The sequence below is a fragment of the Delphinapterus leucas genome, chromosome 4 (assembly GCF_059928025.1).
Source record: "Delphinapterus leucas isolate spDelLeu-1000000601 "Yukka" chromosome 4, BTC_Dleu_Yukka2, whole genome shotgun sequence".
Classification (NCBI taxonomy): Eukaryota; Metazoa; Chordata; class Mammalia; order Artiodactyla; family Monodontidae; genus Delphinapterus; species Delphinapterus leucas.
In genome coordinates this window covers 2,089,670-2,106,928 of record NC_143132.1, presented here as the reverse complement: position 1 = coordinate 2,106,928, position 17,259 = coordinate 2,089,670, and the positions used below count along the sequence as shown (strand labels likewise).

At 62.8% G+C, this 17,259-nt stretch overlaps 1 protein-coding gene across 3 annotated transcripts; it reads left to right on the top strand.

The window, feature by feature from the left end:
- The first annotated feature begins 286 nt into the window (after nt 1-286).
- On the top strand, nt 287-15,733 carry PWP2 (PWP2 small subunit processome component). 3 transcript variants are annotated; one of them, XR_002647791.3, is made up of 22 exons: nt 287-369; nt 1,814-1,926; nt 3,023-3,117; nt 3,388-3,487; nt 4,279-4,422; nt 5,305-5,440; nt 5,617-5,822; nt 6,133-6,276; nt 6,920-6,990; nt 7,341-7,477; nt 7,837-7,985; nt 8,145-8,292; nt 8,541-8,691; nt 9,327-9,507; nt 10,522-10,669; nt 11,249-11,357; nt 11,898-11,963; nt 12,458-12,676; nt 12,829-12,979; nt 13,129-13,203; nt 13,365-13,768; nt 14,899-15,733. XR_002647791.3 is itself a non-coding variant. In XM_089910128.1 (22 exons), the coding sequence occupies exons 1-21, from the start codon at nt 352-354 to the stop codon at nt 13,540-13,542; spliced, it is 2,739 nt and encodes a 912-aa protein (XP_089766254.1). In that variant the 5' UTR covers nt 287-351; the 3' UTR covers nt 13,543-13,590; nt 14,899-15,732. The 3 variants fall into 3 exon arrangements, 2 of the variants coding, with proteins under 2 accessions (XP_089766254.1, XP_022452283.2); XM_089910128.1 differs by having other exon boundaries at nt 13,365-13,590; nt 14,899-15,732; XM_022596575.2 differs by lacking the exon at nt 14,899-15,733 and having other exon boundaries at nt 13,365-13,858.
- Nucleotides 15,734-17,259: the final 1,526 nt, after the last annotated feature.

Sequence of the window (17,259 nt, the reverse complement as noted above, 5' to 3'; positions counted from 1 at the left end):
CAGTCTCGTTGTTTTGGTCCCCACTTCATAATCGAGAGCTTTCAAACGGATAAGCGTGGGGTTGGACCTTCTCAGAACCCTCCTTGGTGCCTGAATGGCTCGTCAAGGCCCGGCCCAAGCCCGTGAAGATCCAAGCCTGGACTGCGGTGGGCGGTGCGGGTGGGCAGGAACCCACGCCTCCGGGGCGGGGCCGGCGGGCTGGGGCCCAGCCTCCGGCGGCGCAGCTCTTCCGGGCCCCGTGGGGGCGCTGTGGTGCGTTGGTGCGGGACCGCTCTCCTGCCCCGGAAGTGCTTACTGCGGGCCGGGAGGCGGGGCGCAGAGGCTGCAAGCAACACACGTGTGGCGGTCGCAATGAAGTTCGCGTACCGGGTGAGTGCGGGCCGGGGGTGGCGCGGGGTCCTTAGCCCTGGGTCCCGGTGGGGTCGCTGCTCGAGACTGCTCTTTCGGGGCCAGGGAGCCGGGCCTGGGCGGGCTGGGTCCGGCAGCACCGGTTGGTCCCTCACCGTGCAGCCTGAGACAGGCCGAGCGGGGGACCGCAGCGCCCTGGACTGGGACCGAGCGGCGGGCGTGGGCGGGAGGAGCAGGAACGCTGCGGGAGGGTCCGGCTGAGCTCTGCGAGGGCAGCGGAAACTAGCCCGGACGGAAGTCCTGGTTCCCGGAGCCCGCAGCGCGCGACGTGGGGGCCACCCGCGGGTTTGGAGCTCTGGGCGTTTGCGCGGCCCCGCCCGCTGCTGCCACTCCCCTGAAGGCTGTTCCTCCGCAGGGCCGCCGCCTCCGGCCTTTCCCCCTCCGTCGGGTCCCAGCTCCTTACAGGCTTGGTCTGGCCCTGGCCACAGCGCGGGCCTCCAGCAGCTCCACTCCACACCCACGCTGCCCCCACTCAACCTGGTCTTCCCGCTCGGACTGCTTCCCCACTGTGACCCAAACCTCCTGCTGACCGGCTCCTCTCGGGCCCGATTTCATCCATGCTCTCCATTCCTTGGGTCATCTCCCCAGTTCCGACACCATTGCCTTCTGTGTGGAATGGCACCAAAGGCTCACCGACTCCCTGCATCTCCTGTGGCTCCCAGGGTCGCGTGACCTTCGAAAAAGGGGATCGATCATGGTTCACCTCTGCTTAAAACATTGGCTGACCGGGCTCTCCTTGTGGCCTCCTTGGGGTTCCCAGGGCCCTGCCCGCCTGCAGCTGCAGGTGCTCCTTGTCATCTGGGTTCCAGCTCAGATGGCCCCTCTGAGGGTCCTTCCCTGACCACCCTCTGAAGTTCCTCTCCCTCTCCTGCCTGGACTGCGGGGTTGGCTGTCTGGGCAGCACGGCACCCTTGCAATCACAGCTCTGTCTCCATCGCCCGCCTGCCCGACGTGGAACCTGAGGGCGGCTGGTGGTTGAATGAATGATTGAATGGATGGGCTGCAGCAGGTTACCCTGTTCAGGAAGCCTTGAACCCAGGATGCACTTGGGACGCTGTTCCGTTGTCACAGCTGTTCTCTTCCTGCAACGTGGGTCCTGTCCTGTCCTCCACCCGGCAGACACTCTGTCTGGACGCTTCCCCGCGCTCACCATGCCCCTTACCCACCCCAGCGGGAACTCAGGGCCCCTGGGGACTGGGCTCACTTCCTCCTCTCTCTTGCTCAGGGCCTGGCCTTGCAGGTGCCCAGGAAGTGTCCCAGGGGGTGGGAGGTGGCTAGCGGGACCCCAGGAATGATCAGGGAGCCTGCGGGGGTCTCTGCGCCATCTCTTTGGCCGGAGGCCTCACTTAGCCCTTTCCCGGAGTTGTGTTTCCTTTGTGTTAAGACAGCTTTGTTTTCTTTTCAGTTTTCAAATTTGCTGGGGACAGTCTATCGGTGTGGAAACTTAAATTTTACATGTGATGGAAATTCAGTTATCAGTCCCGTGGGAAACAGAGTCACTGTGTTTGACCTAAAAAAGTAAGTTCACTAAAATGACATTAACAGCTGTGATCATTGTAGTTGGCAGGTAAAAACACAGTGTTTTCCTCATCTCTCTTTTTAATAGCACACCTGTTGCTATTAAGCAGGCGATGGAGACAGAGCCCCCTGATAGGGGGCTACGGGATTTACCTAGTGCCGACGGGTCAGCAGTGGGACTGGCAGTAGGGATCCTGGTTTCTTCCTTCTCGTCCGTCAGCTGAACCCCATGTAATGAGGTTGTTGCTGTTCCCTTCAGGGTAGTAGCTGCGTGTCGCTTGGCTGAAACGTTTGGGAGGGGGTGCCTGGGGCGTGGGAGCCGCCCTGGACTACCGGCCGGCCGGCCGGCGTGCTTGCCGGGACCGGCTCTGTGTGCTCAGGTTCACTCTGTCTCCTGCTGAGCAAGTATGTGGCTCCATTTCTGTCTTCTTGGGGGGAGGCTGTCACCCCTTTGCAGACATGTGTGGCCTGGGGGAGACCCTCCTCTTGCAGAGGCTGCCTGGGTCTCTGCAGGCCTCCGTTTCCGAGTCTGTAAGATGGGGCCGTAGTACTTGCTTGCGAGTTGTTTCCTGAAGTGCAGGGCCAGCTGTTGGCGGGGTCATCACTGGTGTGGGTAGTGACGGTGCTACCTAGAGGAATGACCACGTGGCACTATATAATAAAGAACAAAATTAGAATGTAATCCAGTGGTTGTTTACTTTTACTTAGCTCTCCATTTTTCTGTGTTTTTGCAAAAAGCTTTATCGGGCAGGGCATGCTGTCCCTGAGCTCACCCTCCCGTTGGACAGCTGGCTTGTTTCTGGTTTCCTGACTCTATGTTCCCAGGGTCCTCTCAGGATGAGGTCCTGGAAGCAAAATTGACACGTCCGAAACCCACTTTTAAGGTTTTTACATGCTTAGCGAAATTTTCTCCAGGACGTTGTCTTACTTTTCCTCCCTCTCGAGGGAGGGGCGGTTGAGGAGTCCGGGGCTCTGGCAGGCCTGGAGGGGCGGGGGGACGGGTGCAGGGGGGCGCTGCTGGTCCGGGCTGGCCCGGCCCCCCACCCCCGCCTGACGGCACAAGAGCAGCAGCTCAGCTCTGTTTCTTGTTTCCCAGCAACAAGTCCGACACTCTGCCCCTGGCCACTCGGTACAACATCAAGTGTGTGGGGCTGTCCCCGGACGGCCGCCTTGCCATCATTGTCGATGAAGGTAACCGCCCTCGGCCGACAGGCGGCGACGGCATGGGGTGGTGGCTGCGGGCCGGGTGTCCAGCTGACCCGAGGCCGACACTAAGACCCCTGGGGGTCCAGGCCCGCATGGTCCCCTCGGCTGCTTCCGTGTCTGGGGCCCCGGTGGGCCTCGGGTGGGCATGCGGGGTGTCCTCCCTGGCCGTGTGCCGCCGGCACCGCGGGACTGGGCCTCAAGACCTGATGCCTGCATGCGACGTGCGGGGCCTCCCTCTGCTCTCCCTTCCCACAGGGGGCGACGCGCTGCTCACCAGCCTGGTCTGCAGGGCCGTGCTGCACCACTTCCACTTCAAGGGCGCTGTGCACAGCGTCTCCTTCTCCCCTGATGGCAGGTACACACCTGCGGGCGGGGCGGGAGCTGTCGAGCTGCAGGCTGCCTCGCGCCTGGTGGGCTCGGACATCACTGCAGCGGCCACAGACAGTCCCCGAGCCCGTGCCCCTCTGGGTCCCCCTCTGGATCCGGGCTGCACAGGCCCCTCCTCTCCTCCCCCGGGGCTGGTGCTCACACCTCGAGTGGCAGGTTCTGTAGGTTCTCGTCCAGAACCGTCTCCAGGGAAGCTGTGCCCCCAGACACCGGGTCATGGAGGAGCCCTGGTGCTGAGTGGCACTGACCCGCGGCCTTGACCCCGCTGGGAGGAGCACATGGCGAGTCCTGGGCCTGCCCTGGACTCCAGGGCTGTGGGGAGGGGGACTGTTCCCGGCTGCTGAGGCCCAGGCTGGCCGGCTGTGCCGTGGAAGGGGCGGCTACCCCATGTACACCCTCAGCGACCCCGGAGAAGGCGTCCTGGGCAGGGGCCGCGCCCGGGTCCTGTCACAGGGCCTGTCTGTGTCTTGCGTTTGGTTCCACTCGGGGCTGTCTGAGCTTGGTCTGGCCTTGGTGACCACCCCCTGGGCCGGCGGGAGAACCTGAGGGGCCTCCGCTCCGGGGCAGAGGTGTGGCAGGGCCCGGGGTCTGTCCACTGCTTCCTTGACTCTGTCCGCCCGGAGAAGGGGGGACTCGGGGCCCGTGAGAGGCAGGGTTAGGGCTGGCCTCGGAGCAGGAGAGCGGCCCTGTCCGGAGCTCTGAGCTGGGCTCGGGGCCCTCACCGGCGTTGGATGTCGATGGCGCCCATTTCTGCGGCAGGAAATTTGTTGTCACCAAAGGCAACCTTGCTCAGATGTACCACGCCCCTGGGAGGAAGCGGGAATTCAACGCGTTTGTTCTGGACAAAACCTACTTCGGGCCGTACGACGAGACCACGTGCATTGACTGGACAGACGACTCCCGGTGAGGCCTGGTCGGGGTGGGGCTGGGCATAGGAGGGGCCCGAGGGGAACATGTAAACAGCACCTTGTTGGGGAACTCGGGGTGACTTGTCGCATCCCCGTCTTGTTTTCCAATGGTCTCTCACGAGCCTCGTGTGGCACGGGGCACAGGCCTGGCTCCTGGGTCTGAGTCAGGTCTGTCTGGCCCTTGTCACCGGAAACCAGAGCAGAGCGCGGCCCTGGATGAGGACCGCGATAAGCCAGCATGCGGTGGCCCAGCTTTCGGGGCAGCTGTGGGCAGGAGGAGAGCTGGCGGGCATCGCCCAGCCTGGCTGCCGGGCCAGACTGGCCCCACTGTCCCTGAGAGGGGCTGGCTGTGTCTCCGCTGCCCTGGGTTCTGGGCGCCGGGAGTGGGAGGGGAGGCTGGTGGCGGCTGCCACTTCATACACCAGGCGGGCTGTTCTCACGTGGTTGGCCATGGTGCGGGGCACGCAGCCCCCAGGCGCGCAGGGCTTCCGCAGGAGACGCGGGTGGGCTCCTCGGGGGTGGGTCTGCGGGGAGGACTGGGCGCCCCATAGCCAAGCCTTCCTGCCCTTCCGCGGGTCCTGGGATCGAGGGCCGGTCAGGGAGGCATGAAGAACAGGGTCCCCAGGCAGCCCCCCACGGGCTCAGTGGTCGGTTCTCAGGCTCCCCTGGGCTGCCCCCCGCCGGGAGACTGCTTTGTTCGGAGGGACAGTGACACACGTGCAGTGAGGCTCCTGGTCCCGGGAGAAGCACAGGTGGATGCAGCACACCAGAGCTGTCCCCGCCTGGAGCCTTGGGCGTCTCCCCTGTGCCCGGGGACCCCACGGGGAGGCTGACACCTGCAAGCCCGAGGCTGAGCTGCGACTCCCCTGTCCCCCAGGTGCTTTGCGGTCGGGAGCAAAGACATGTCCACGTGGGTGTTTGGGGCCGAGCGGTGGGACAACCTCATCTACTACGCGCTGGGGGGACACAAGGACGCCATCGTGGGCTGCTTCTTCGAGTCCAGCAGCCTGGACGTACGTCCCCGGTCACAGCCTCGAGTGGGCGCTGGGCCCTCCCCTGAGGCTGCTCCCGGTTCCCTGGGGAGGCTGGGGCCGCGGTAGCCGGGGCAGGCTTGGGAGGTGTCTGTGCGGCCTGGGCCGCCGTGGGCTGGGGGTCAGGGTGACCCAGGTTCTCGCGTCTCCCTCCGCAGCTGTACACACTCAGCCAGGACGGCGCCCTGTGCGTGTGGCAGTGTGACACCCCCCCTGAGGGCCTGAGGCTGAAAGCCCCCACGGGCTGGAAGGCGGACCTGCTACAGAGAGAGGACGGGGCGGAGAGGGAGGCCACCGTCCACGGGAAGGCCACGCCGGCTGCCGAGGAGCAGCAGGGGAAAGTGAAGTACTCGCGGGCGGCCAAGTAGGTCTCCCGCCTGCACGGGGTGGGCCTTGCGCCCTCTGGGGCCGCGTTGTGATTCCTGCCCCGGGGTCCCAGGCGGGGGTGGGCGGGTGAGGAGTCGGCGGTACCTGGGGAAGTGCGGTCCCAGGCAGAGCAAGGGTCAGGAGCTGGGAGCGCAGAGCTGCGAGTGTGAGGACGTAGTAGGTCATTCTCAGGATGAGGGCATTGCCGTCAGGCTGCCCTCTGCACGCCCTGAGGGTCGGGGTGGGGCTGTGAGACCAGCCGGGCTCTCTGGTCCTCTTCCCACAGTTCTCGTGTCCCTGCCTGCTAGGTACTTCTTCAATAAAGAAGGAGATTTCAACCATCTGACAGCTGCAGCATATCACAAGAAGGTCCACCTCTTGGTCACTGGTTTTGCTTCCGGAATCTTCCACCTTCACGAGCTCCCCGAGTTCAACCTCATCCACTCCCTGAGGTCTGCGATTCTGCTCTGTGTGGTCACGTGTGTGCATGCGTGTGTGCATGCGTGCGTGTGCATGCGTGTGTCTGTGTGTGTGTGTCTGTGTCTGTGTGTGTGTGCGCGCACGCTCTCAGTCCACCAGCGGGCAGTGGGGGAAGGTGGAAGCCGTGCTGTGCCCGTCTGGACCGAGGGCCGTGGAGTGGCTGCCAGCCGCACGGATGGCTTCCCAGGACACTTGTGCCTTCCTCTCTCCTGGATTAGAGAGATTGGGGGCGCTGCTGCCCTGCCCCCATCTCAGATGTGCAGTCCCCTCGGCCCCATCCACCCCCCAGTCAGAGGGAGCTTTGGTTCCACGTGTAGATCCCATTGTTTTTATTTCCTGTTCTCATTTTTCTTCTCCTGCATCTCTGGAACGTTGAAAAAACTAAAAGCACTGGTTTCCCAAAGTCACGCAGCTTCGAGCTTTTGAACGTGGGGCGAGAAAACTCTGGGTTTTCTGATGCGCTCAGTGAAGTGAATCGTCTGTGTCTAGTAAACGGGTGGGGAGGAAGTGGGTGCTGCTAGCGGGGAGACCTGGCCCTGTCCTCACTCGCACGGCTACCCTGGGGAAGGGATGGGGGCCCTTGCTGTGCTGACTGAGCCCCGTGTTTCTCCGCAGTGTCTCGGATCAGAGGGTCTCGTCCATCGCCATCAATGGCTCTGGGGACTGGATCGCCTTCGGGTGCTCAGGTTGGTACCAGGGTTTGTGAGAACAGGAGCGGGACTCTTCCTCCGGGAAGACTGCCGGCCATCCCGCCTCCCCCCAAGGCGCCGCGCCAGGCCAGCAGCCAGGTGGCTCCCTACGAAGGAGCAGCCACTGAAGCTTCCTGCACAAAGGCTCCTCTGAGCCCTGAGTCCCGTTGCCGCCTGGATTCTGGCCTCCCTCGGCAGCACCTGGCCTGTCGCCTTGGCCTCTGGCGGGTGACGCGGGAGGTTGGCGTCTCCGTGCTGGGGCCCCTCGTTCACGCGGAGGCTGACGGCACCTGCCTCAGGCCGAGACGGGCGAGCGGTGTCACGAGCAGTCCCCGTGTGCCCCGCAGGCCTGGGCCAGCTGCTGGTGTGGGAGTGGCAGAGCGAGTCCTACGTGCTCAAGCAGCAGGGCCACTTCAATAGCATGGTGTCCCTGGCCTACTCCCCCGACGGGCAGTACATTGTGACCGGCGGGGACGACAGCAAGGTGGGCCGCGGGGGTGGCGAGAGTGAGCCCGAGGGGTCCTGTCCCCGTTCTGCTGGCCTGGCTGAGGTGGGGTGCAGCAACGTGGCCAGGCCCTGACGTGGGGTTCAGCCTGGAGCTCCAGAGCCCACCCCGCCTCATCTGGCTTCCTGAGAAGCCGTTTGCAGACTTGCCCGGTCTGAGTGGAGAGGCTTTGGGTGTCTGTTTCCCCCTTTTTGGCTCTGTTTTCTGGGCACGTCTAAGGGGTCCGTGGTGCCAGCAGCCGCTCTCAGATGTGGGAGGATGCCCCCCGCAGCGCCCCAGTCCTCGCTCGCAGGGGCACCCCCGTGGGGTGTCCTGAGCCATGGCGCTACCTGCCACAGGTCAAGGTGTGGAACACCCTCAGCGGCTTCTGCTTCATCACTTTCACGGAGCACTCGAGTGGGGTCACCGGCGTGACCTTCACCACCACTGGCTACGTCATTGTGACCTCTTCCATGGACGGGACCGTGCGCGCCTTTGACCTTCACAGGTGACCTTCCTACGGGGAGGCCTGCCCCGCAGCCTCTCCCCATGTGCTGGGCTGTGAGAGCGAGGCTGAGGGTTCTGGGCTCATCGGTCAGACACAGGGTGAGGCCCACGAGAGCTCGTGGTTCCCCGGGACCGTCCCGACCGGGCTGTCCTCCCGCAGGTACCGCAACTTCCGCACCTTCACGTCCCCGCGCCCCACCCAGTTCTCCTGTGTGGCCGTGAACTCGAGCGGGGACATCGTCTCTGCTGGGGCTCAGGACTCTTTTGAGATCCTCATCTGGTCCATGCAGACGGGCAGGCTCCTCGACGTAAGGGCTGCGAGTCCAGGAGCTGTGCTCTTGGCTGGGGGCTGGGGTGTGGGGAGGAGGCCTGACTGACCTGAGAGGAGTGGGGGACAGAGTCACATCCCGGGCACGGGCAGCACCGTTTACACGCGTTTTCCTGGGCGGGCTCCCCTTCCTGGCCCACACCGCAGCCCAGCGGCCATGGCCTCTGCACCCCGGGTCGGCCCGCTGGGCGTCTCTCGTCCTCAGAGCTCTTTGCTGAACGGCCGTAGGTTTTGTCCGGCCATGAGGGGCCCATCAGTGGTCTGTGTTTTAACCCAACGAAGTCGGTCTTGGCCAGCGCCTCCTGGGACAGGACGGTGCGTCTGTGGGACATGGCGGACAGCTGGAGGACCACAGAGACGCTGGCCCTCACGTCCGATGGTAAGCGGCTGCCGGGCACCGGGGGGAAGGCCCAGTCTCGGGCGCGTGATTGGATAAACCCAGGGCTCCGAGCGCCGTGGGCTGTTAGGGTTGGCGGCCTGGTTTTGTCACTTCGCGTCGGGCTCCCCCAGGGGAGCAAGCCGGGGGCCCTGCTGTAGCAGCTTCCTGGGCCTGAGGCCCTGTCCTGGAGCCCCACCGCCTGCGCTCGGGGGCAAAGCGTCCTGGTGCGCAGCCGGCCGGGCTGCAGAGCTGATGGGTCACAGCGAGGCTGCGCAGCCTGTGTCTGGCCCTCACGGAACCCGGTCGTTGGCCCCGCGGCTCGTGGTCTCTGTGATGGTCTCTGCTTCCTGCCACCCGACCCGGCTCTGATTCAGGCTTTTAGCCACTGGCTCCCTGCGTCTTCCGGGGGCCTCTGTACCACCCCCACCTCCAGCTAGTCCGTCTCCGGCCCGCCCATGACCTCCACGTGACGCCTCCCGCCCAGAGCCCTCCACTGGGCCGCCCCTGCTCGGTTATGCCTTGTGCGTGTCCTGCGGCCCCCGGGCCCTCAGGGTGCCGGGACGAGGGCGGCTCAGTGTGGCCCATCGGCCGGAGCCCAGGGTCTTCCTCGGCCCTAATTCCGCGCCTCTTCTCAGCTCTGGCCGTGACCTTTCGCCCTGACGGTGCCGAGCTGGCTGTGGCCACGCTGAACTCGCAGATCACCTTTTGGGATCCCGAAAACGCGGTGCAGACGGGCTCCATCGAGGGCAGGCACGACCTCAAGACGGGCAGGAAGGAGCTGGACAAGATCACTGCCAAGCACTCAGCCAAGGGGAAGTGAGTGCTCGGTGGGGCTGTCCCGGAGCCCAGGAGCTCCTCAGCGGAGGCCCCCCAGAGGGAGCAGGGTGTTGGCGGGGTCCGTGTGGATGAACAGGCTCCGCATCCTCCCACCCCGAGGACCAGAACCTGTGGCCTGTTTTCAGTTGTCTCAGGTGCATCCCTGCCAGTGTCATTGCCAGGCCCCCTAGTGACTCTGTTTCACTTTTTGAGGACGCCCCCGCCCCGACTGTTGGCAAGGAGCCTGCACAGTTTACATCCCCCCAGGGCAGGGGCTTCCGCTGTGCCCACATCATTGGCAATGCTCCTTCCTGCCTGTTCTTAAAAATCCCCGCTGTTCTGGTGGGTGTGAGCTGGTGCCTCATAGTTTAGGTTTGCACGTCCCTGAGCAGTGATGTTCTTGGCACCTTTTCACGTGCCGACGGACATGTGCGTGTGGGCTCTGAGAACCTTCTCTCCGGCGCCTCTGCCTGTTCTAACGGCCGTCTGTGTTCCTGAGTTGTGAGAGCGCTTTGTGGACCCGACCCGAGACCCGAGACCCCATCAGATACACACTTCGCAGTGTCTTCTTCCTCCCGAGGCTCGTCTCCACTTTCTCGAAGGTGTTGTTTGAAGCACGTTTTTAATTGTGACGAAGGCCCACTTATATATTTTTTCCTTTGTCACTTGTGCTCTCGGTGTCGTATCTAAGAATCCTCTGCCCAATCCAAGGTCACCGGCTCGAGTCCTGTGAGCCAGCAGGGCAGTGAGCGCCAGGTTTCTGGTCCTGCGGGCCTGAGTACACGCCCCTGTGAGCGGGGCAGGCGGGCCCCTCCCCGCGGCCCTTCTGGGAGCCGCCCTGCCTCTCAGGAGCTGCAGCGTTGCCCCTCCTCCGGGGGCCGTGCTGCCCAGAAGGAGCCTGGTGACTGGGCCAAGGTTCTGACCCTGCGGGGTTTAGGCCAGAGCCCTGGAGGATGCTGGGGAGGGTGCTGTTTGGCCTTCCGGGCGGCAGCTGAGGCCGCGTCCCCTCTGCAGGGCCTTCACCGCTCTGTGCTACTCTGCGGACGGCCAGAGCATCCTGGCGGGAGGGATGTCCAAGTTTGTGTGCATCTATCACGTCAAGGAGCAGATTCTCAGGAAGAAGTTCGAGATCTCCTGCAACCTCTCTCTGGACGCCATGGAGGTGAGCGAGCGCTGCAAGGCCGCAGAGCAGGGCCCGGGGGCTGCACGGGACCCCTGTGTGGTCCCTGCTGCGAACGCCCGGGGCTGCCCGGCCTTGCCCATGGCCCTGCTCACGCCCCGGCTCCACGGGGACCTGAGGGGGGTGCCTCTGGACAGGTGTGCTTGCCGGGGTTCACCTGCTCTGGCTCCTCTGCCGGGCGAGGGGCTTCTGCGTGCGGCTGTAAGCCCGCCCCGTCCTGGGTGTTCCGGGGTGGGCTGTCCTCGTCATGTCCAAGGGGACGTGCAGCAGGACGGGCTGTGGCAGGTGGCAGCAGACGGCACCCCACGTGCGGATCCCTCGCAGGTTCACGCGCGCCCTTCGTTCGGCTGTCGAGTTAGAGAATCCACCCACCATGGGGCTGGCTGCGGGAGCCCAGGGGAGGCGACGCCCTGTCCTGTCTCGGGCTCCGTGTGCCCCGTGGGGTTCCAGGCAGGGCTGGCCGCCCCCCAGCCTGTGTTGGTGGCACAGGAGGGAACTGGGACAGACGAGCGCACCCTCCCTGCACCTCCCGCAGTGAGATGTCCGGGTTTCGCCCTTTAGGAATTTTTGAACCGAAGGAAAATGACAGAGTTTGGCAACCTGGCGCTCATCGACCAAGACGCCATGGAGGAGGGCGGGGTCCCGATACCGTTGCCGGGCGTAAAGAAGGGTGAGCAGAGGGTCCTCTTGTGTCCCCCTGGCCAGGGCACAGCAGGCCGCCCTGCTCACCACTTGCTTTTCCTGGGGGATGGCGGGAGGTGTTGCTCTTGTCGGGGCTGCAGCGATTGACGTCCAGGAACTCTGGCGCTGGTGGCCAGGGCGTGGGGTCCCCCTGCGAGTGGCTGGGCATCTGGCCGGTGCACAGCCCTGTGCCTTGTGCCTGTCCCCATGTGGGTTTCAGGGCAAGCCCAGTGTCGGGCTGGCAGCCTCCCCGGCCTGAGGGCCCTGAGGGGCTGGAACCACCTGCCTCGCAGCCTGGGCTGGGCAGGGCTTTTCTCCGGAACGGACAAGCCGGCTGCTGGCTAGGCCGGAGCCCAGAGAGCGCCATCCCTGAGGGCTCGTCCGGGGAGGCCCGCAGCGGCCGTGAAGAGGCACCTGAGGCCCCGACACGGGGCTGCTGCCCCTGCTGGCTCTGCAGGGCGGGCCTCCCTTCGTGGGGCGAGGGGTGAGGGATGTGCTGCCCTGTGACAGGCGGTGCCTCTGTTCCCAGGTGACATGAGCTCCCGGCACTTCAAACCTGAGATCAGGGTGACTTCGCTCCGCTTCTCTCCCACCGGTGCGCCCTGGGTGTCAGGTCATTGATGTGGGAGGGGTGGGCTTGGTCCCTTCCGGGCCTGCGGTGTGCGCGGTGGGCCTGGCAGCCCCCTCCCGGGGCGAGGGCAGCACGGAGCCTCTGGCCGGCTCTGGGCACCGCCAACCTCCGGGGGGTAAGACGTGGCCATCTCTGTCCCCGCTGGCGGATGGCCATGGAAGCTGTGGCTTCAGACACGCCCAGCTTCCAAGCGGGGAGGTGGGCACCTGCCCTGAGCGCCTGTCCGTGTGCCTGTCGGGCCGACCCAGGAGTGTCTGGTGGGGGAGGGAGCAGGACGGGGCTGCAGCGGGCTGATCCTCACAGGGTGCTCCTTCCCAAGGGGCCGGCGTCCCCCAGGCTTCCTCTCCCTTGTTGCACTCAGGACCCCAGGGACGTATTCAGTACCTGTTCTTCAAAAAATGGGGGAAAGCGGAAATAAACATTCAGGAAGCCTCTGTTAAGTCTGCTTGATTTCCCAGGGCGCTGCTGGGCGGCCACCACCACCGAGGGGCTCCTCATCTACTCCCTGGACGCCCGGATGCTCTTCGACCCGTTCGAGCTGGACACCAGCGTCACGCCTGTGCAGATCCGGGCGGCGCTGTGCCAGCGGGACTTCACCAGGGCCATCCTCATGGCCTTCCGGCTCAACGAGAGGAAGCTGCTGCAGGAGGCCCTGGAGTCGGTGCCCTGGGACGAGAGTGAGCCCGGGCCAGGGCTGGGGAGGCCCGCGGGGCCGAGGGGGCCCTGCGGCCACACGCGGCGGCCGGGTCTCTGCACATGCAGAGCTGTGAGCGCGTCTCTCCTGCCAGGTTCTTTGCGGGCTGAGTGGGACTTCCTCCTTCTCTTCCAGTTGAGGTCATCAGCTCCTCCCTGCCTGACTTGTACGTGGAGAAGGCGCTGGAATTTTTAGCTTCATCCTTCGAAGAGTCTCGCCATCTCGAATTCTACCTCATATGGACTCAGAAACTGCTTATGGCCCACGGACAGAAGCTCAAGTGCAGGTACGGCCCGCCGCTCCCTTGGCCACCTGTCGCTGGGTCAGCTGTCTGTGTGGGTGCACAGGCCGGGGAGGCTCTACTAGCGTACAGCGTGGAGCAGGTCCGGGTGGCCTCGTGGTGGCCGCCCACGCTGAGGGACGTGTCCTTTCCAGAGTGGGGACACTGCTGCCGGCAGTTCAGTTCCTTCAGAAGAGCATCCAGCGCCACTGGGACGACGTCTCCAAACTGTACGTGTCTCGGGAGTGGCTGATGGGCAGGGTGGGGCTTCCACTGTCACCAGCAGGTTCCGGTTGGTTCCACGCCAGGGCCGCTCTCTGTGTTGTCTGATCTGGAGACAGAAGGCCCCAGCGTCGGTCTTACTAATGTGAGTCCCGTGTGCCCTCGGCAGCTGTGACTGGAACCGCTACAGTCTGCAGTACGCGTTGGCCGTCTCTAAGCAGCGGGGCCTGAAGCGGCCCTCTGAACCGCCGGGCAGCGAGCAGGAAGCAGATGCACCCGAGGGCGATGACAACAGCCTGCACCTGCTCAGGAGAGGACCTGGGGATGGAGACGGGCCGCTGGCCTAGAGCTGGCCGCCTGCAGCCCTGCTGGCTTCGGCTGGGACGTTGGGCAAGGTGGGACCTCCACCGCGGGGGGCAGCCGGGACGGAAGGGCACTGCCGCCAGGACTCGCTCTTCTGCAGGAACCAAACGTGGCCACGGGGTCAGTGCGTGAGCTGACGGGTCCCTGGCAGGCGCGGGCTTGGCACCCAGGGCCCAGGAGCGTCTGCCGTCGAAAGCACCTTGCGGAGAGGTGAATGGGCTCACGTGTATAGACTCAAACTTTGTATGAGTTTTTATGTTTTTAATATAAAGCTTTGATAAAGCGTATCTCTACAACGTAGGTATTGCGTCTGAATTTGAAATGTTTGTAATGTATCCTGGTGTGATTGTCGTGCTGGGGGGTCAGGGCCACCTGCCTGCTGGCACCTCTGCGCCGGGGAACAGGTGAGCAGGGCAGGTGGTTCGCCCTCGCGGCCCAGCCTAGGCTGCCAGCCCCATCGTCCCTGCACAGGGTCCGGCAGGGAACATCTGCTTGACTCTGACCTTGGAGAGGGGCTGGGGCTGGGGCTGGGGCTGGGCCTGGACAGGCTTTCCAGGGAGACCATCAGACCTGCTGGCCAGCTCTGAGAGGAAGACTCCATCCTGCAATGCCCCTCGGGCAGGGTCACTGTGAGGGCAGCCTAGGCCACAGCCAGGCCCCTGGTCCCTTGGTAGCTACAGCTTCCAGGGTCAGGACACAGGGCCCAGCCTGCAGGTCACCAGAGGCGCGGCCACGAGTCATTGGACCATTATTAGGGTGGATGGCGGGCAGGTTCTTGCTAGTCTGGTGGGGCTGTGTGCTCTTCTATCTGCTTATGAAACTCATGTGCTATCTTGGGATGGAGTCATTTCCTTTGTAAACATAATGACGTCTATCAGAGCCTCTACTCTTCTTGGGTATTAAGGCAGAAAATAAATACATTGATAGTCGTGTATTTTCAGATGCAAATAACTCATCTGTAAACTATCCCCGTGGTCCTGAAAGGAACTGGGATGGACCCTGTTTTTCTCCTCCTCCCATCTTCCTGCCAGGGGTTGTCACACACCGAGCTTGGGACCCAAACACTCTGACTCACCTCTCAAAAGCCACTGCAGCAGGGGGTGAAAGGCAGTGTTGGGTCTGTCATCCTAACCCCCAGCTGGGGAAAGATACACTCAGCCCTGCCAGCCCTCTCCCAGGCTCCCCCACTAATGGTTAAAGGAGGACTACATAATATAACCTTGACCTTCCTCTAGAGGCTACCCTAATACCCACTCCTGAAGCAAAGTTCTCGTGTAATTTGACCTCCCCTCGCACCCTCTACAGTTCACTTAACGATGTACTTAAATGCCTCCCTACAGAGCTCGGACCACCGTTCATCCACAAGCCAGGACACCCTAGCAAGTGGGAGCCACTGAAAACTATAACCTTCCAACTTGTAACTATTCTGTGGAGGAGTCCAAAATGAGTCAGCAGAGGAACTGACCCAAACCAAAGATGGTCTAGCCTTCCAAGGATACTCCCAACTTGCCTGGAGGGCCTTGGAACACACTGGCTACCAAGAGCCCATCAAATGGCAAAAATGGGTTCAAGCACACCAAAATAAGAGTTGGTGTAATAGGCCCCCAACAAAGAGGCCTGCAGCCCACCAGACCCTGCGAGCTGGCCCCACTCTCACGTCACTCACGTGCCACTAACGCACCTTCGGCCCCAGCCCGTTGGCCTCTGCAGAAACACACGTGGATGACGATGTGGACGCCAGGAGGATGTGTTCCTCTGTGGGGCCCAGAGAGCCACAACCTAAAGGAAATGTCCCCAGCAAAGCCCACTGGGGTCCCGGGAAAAATAAGATGGAATCCAGGGGATACGGTCCAACCTCTTCTGTGTTTGTTCTAGTTTTACTTGCCTGTAGGGGGCCGTGTGCAGAGGCTTCCCACCTAACATGTCGGATTAGCGTTCCCAGTGCAAAGCGGCTCTGCGTGACAGCCAGACTGGGTGAGCCGTGTGCAGAAGTGCTGCACCCGCCTGACCCACAATGACTCCACCCCTCCCTCTGCCAGAACCCTATAAAGCAGCACCACCCCTGGGCCTTTCAGGGGAGGCCCTGTGCTGTAGAGCAAGCTCCCATCTCTCTATTCTTCGGTCAAAGAATAAAGCTTTCCTTTGCTTCTCAACTGAACTTGGTCTCTGTCTACTGGCGCGAGCGATACTGGGCAGAAGGACACTTACTGGTGCCTGACTCAAGAGGGTCGGTAACGTGTCCACCCCAGGAGAGCAGACAAAAGGAAGGCGGCCTCAGACTTGATAATCACGGGCACAGGCTTAGCACCAGGATGAGCAGCCCCACGGGGAGGGGGGTACCTATCACGAGGCCACCCTCCAAAATCTACCTGCCTCAGTGGAGGAACTGGCCAAAACGCCAGCCTCCAGTTAGACTGACCAAAGATCATGGTGAGTTCCATAGCCACTGCAGCAATGGATAACAGAACAGCCTTCGGTTACCCCCTGGCAGAACAAGGCAGCGCCTGTGTGGCTGCAACACCTGCTGGTGCATGTGGACAAATACCACATACCACCCAGTGTAAAGGAAATAACAGCAACAGGCCAGCTGGTGACACAGCGTTGGTAATGGCGCGCCGGAGGCATGGATTCTATATAGGGCTTTCTCCTCGGTAAGTCGGCCGTTTACTCCATCCACTGACACTTCCTTCAGTCACAGCGCTACTGATTCTTCTGTTGGGCCTATAATTCTTAACTTTCATGTCAAGTTTGTCTCTCAAAGACTGCAGGCCACCAGATTATTCCTCTGTCGTGTCAACCCTGAATTGGGGGCATACCAACACCTCCAACAGTCCAGTCTGAATACCCTAGAATGTGTACAGCTAGACGTCAAGCTGTTTCATTCCTCAAGCCCCTGCTGGGCCTTCGCCCTTAGCAGCAGAAAGCGGCTAGAGCGGTGGTCACCCCTCGTCCCTCAAGACTGAGGAATGATCCAAAGACAGGCATGGACTGAAATCACCACCTGTGAGTTACAAGGCTACAAGTTTCTACAAGGTAGAAACAAAATGACATAGAGAACACCAAGCTCCTTCTGCAGAGGACCAGGGGAACAAACTTGCTGACAGCCCCGCCGACCGAGCGCTGCGCAGGCACACCGAAGGACTAGAACGAGGGACTGCAATAGTGACCTTTAGACGTCGCGGGCCAAAACCCCACTGCATGTTACACCCCGCACCGCCAATTTGCACCTGCGACCGGTCAGAGGCGTAACTAGCAGCCCCAGCGCCTGCGCAGGAGAGCTCTTGATCCTTACCCTGAAACTTACACTCACTTTCCACCAATCATATCCGAGCCCCCCTCCCCTTCTTGCTCCCTACTTCCGGATAAATACCCCCTCAGCAGCCCCCGGGGACACAAATCTGAGCTTCGCACCGCACCTCTACGCCCGTTCTTGCTTGGCCCTCCTGTGATAAACCTTTCTCTGCAAAGACCTGGCCTCATACCTGGCCTTCCCTCTGCACAACCAGATGGGTTACAAAAGGACCCACGTCAATAGAAAGGCGAAGAGCAGCAGGGGGAGGGGCGCCGGGCTGCTGCAGCGGGAGGGCCTCACTCCGGCCCGGACTCAGCGGCCGGGAAAGCGGGGCGCAGATGAGAACTGGACACTTGGGCACCGGCCACTCGGTGTCGCGGAGTCACGTTGAGGCCTCATGACGACACAA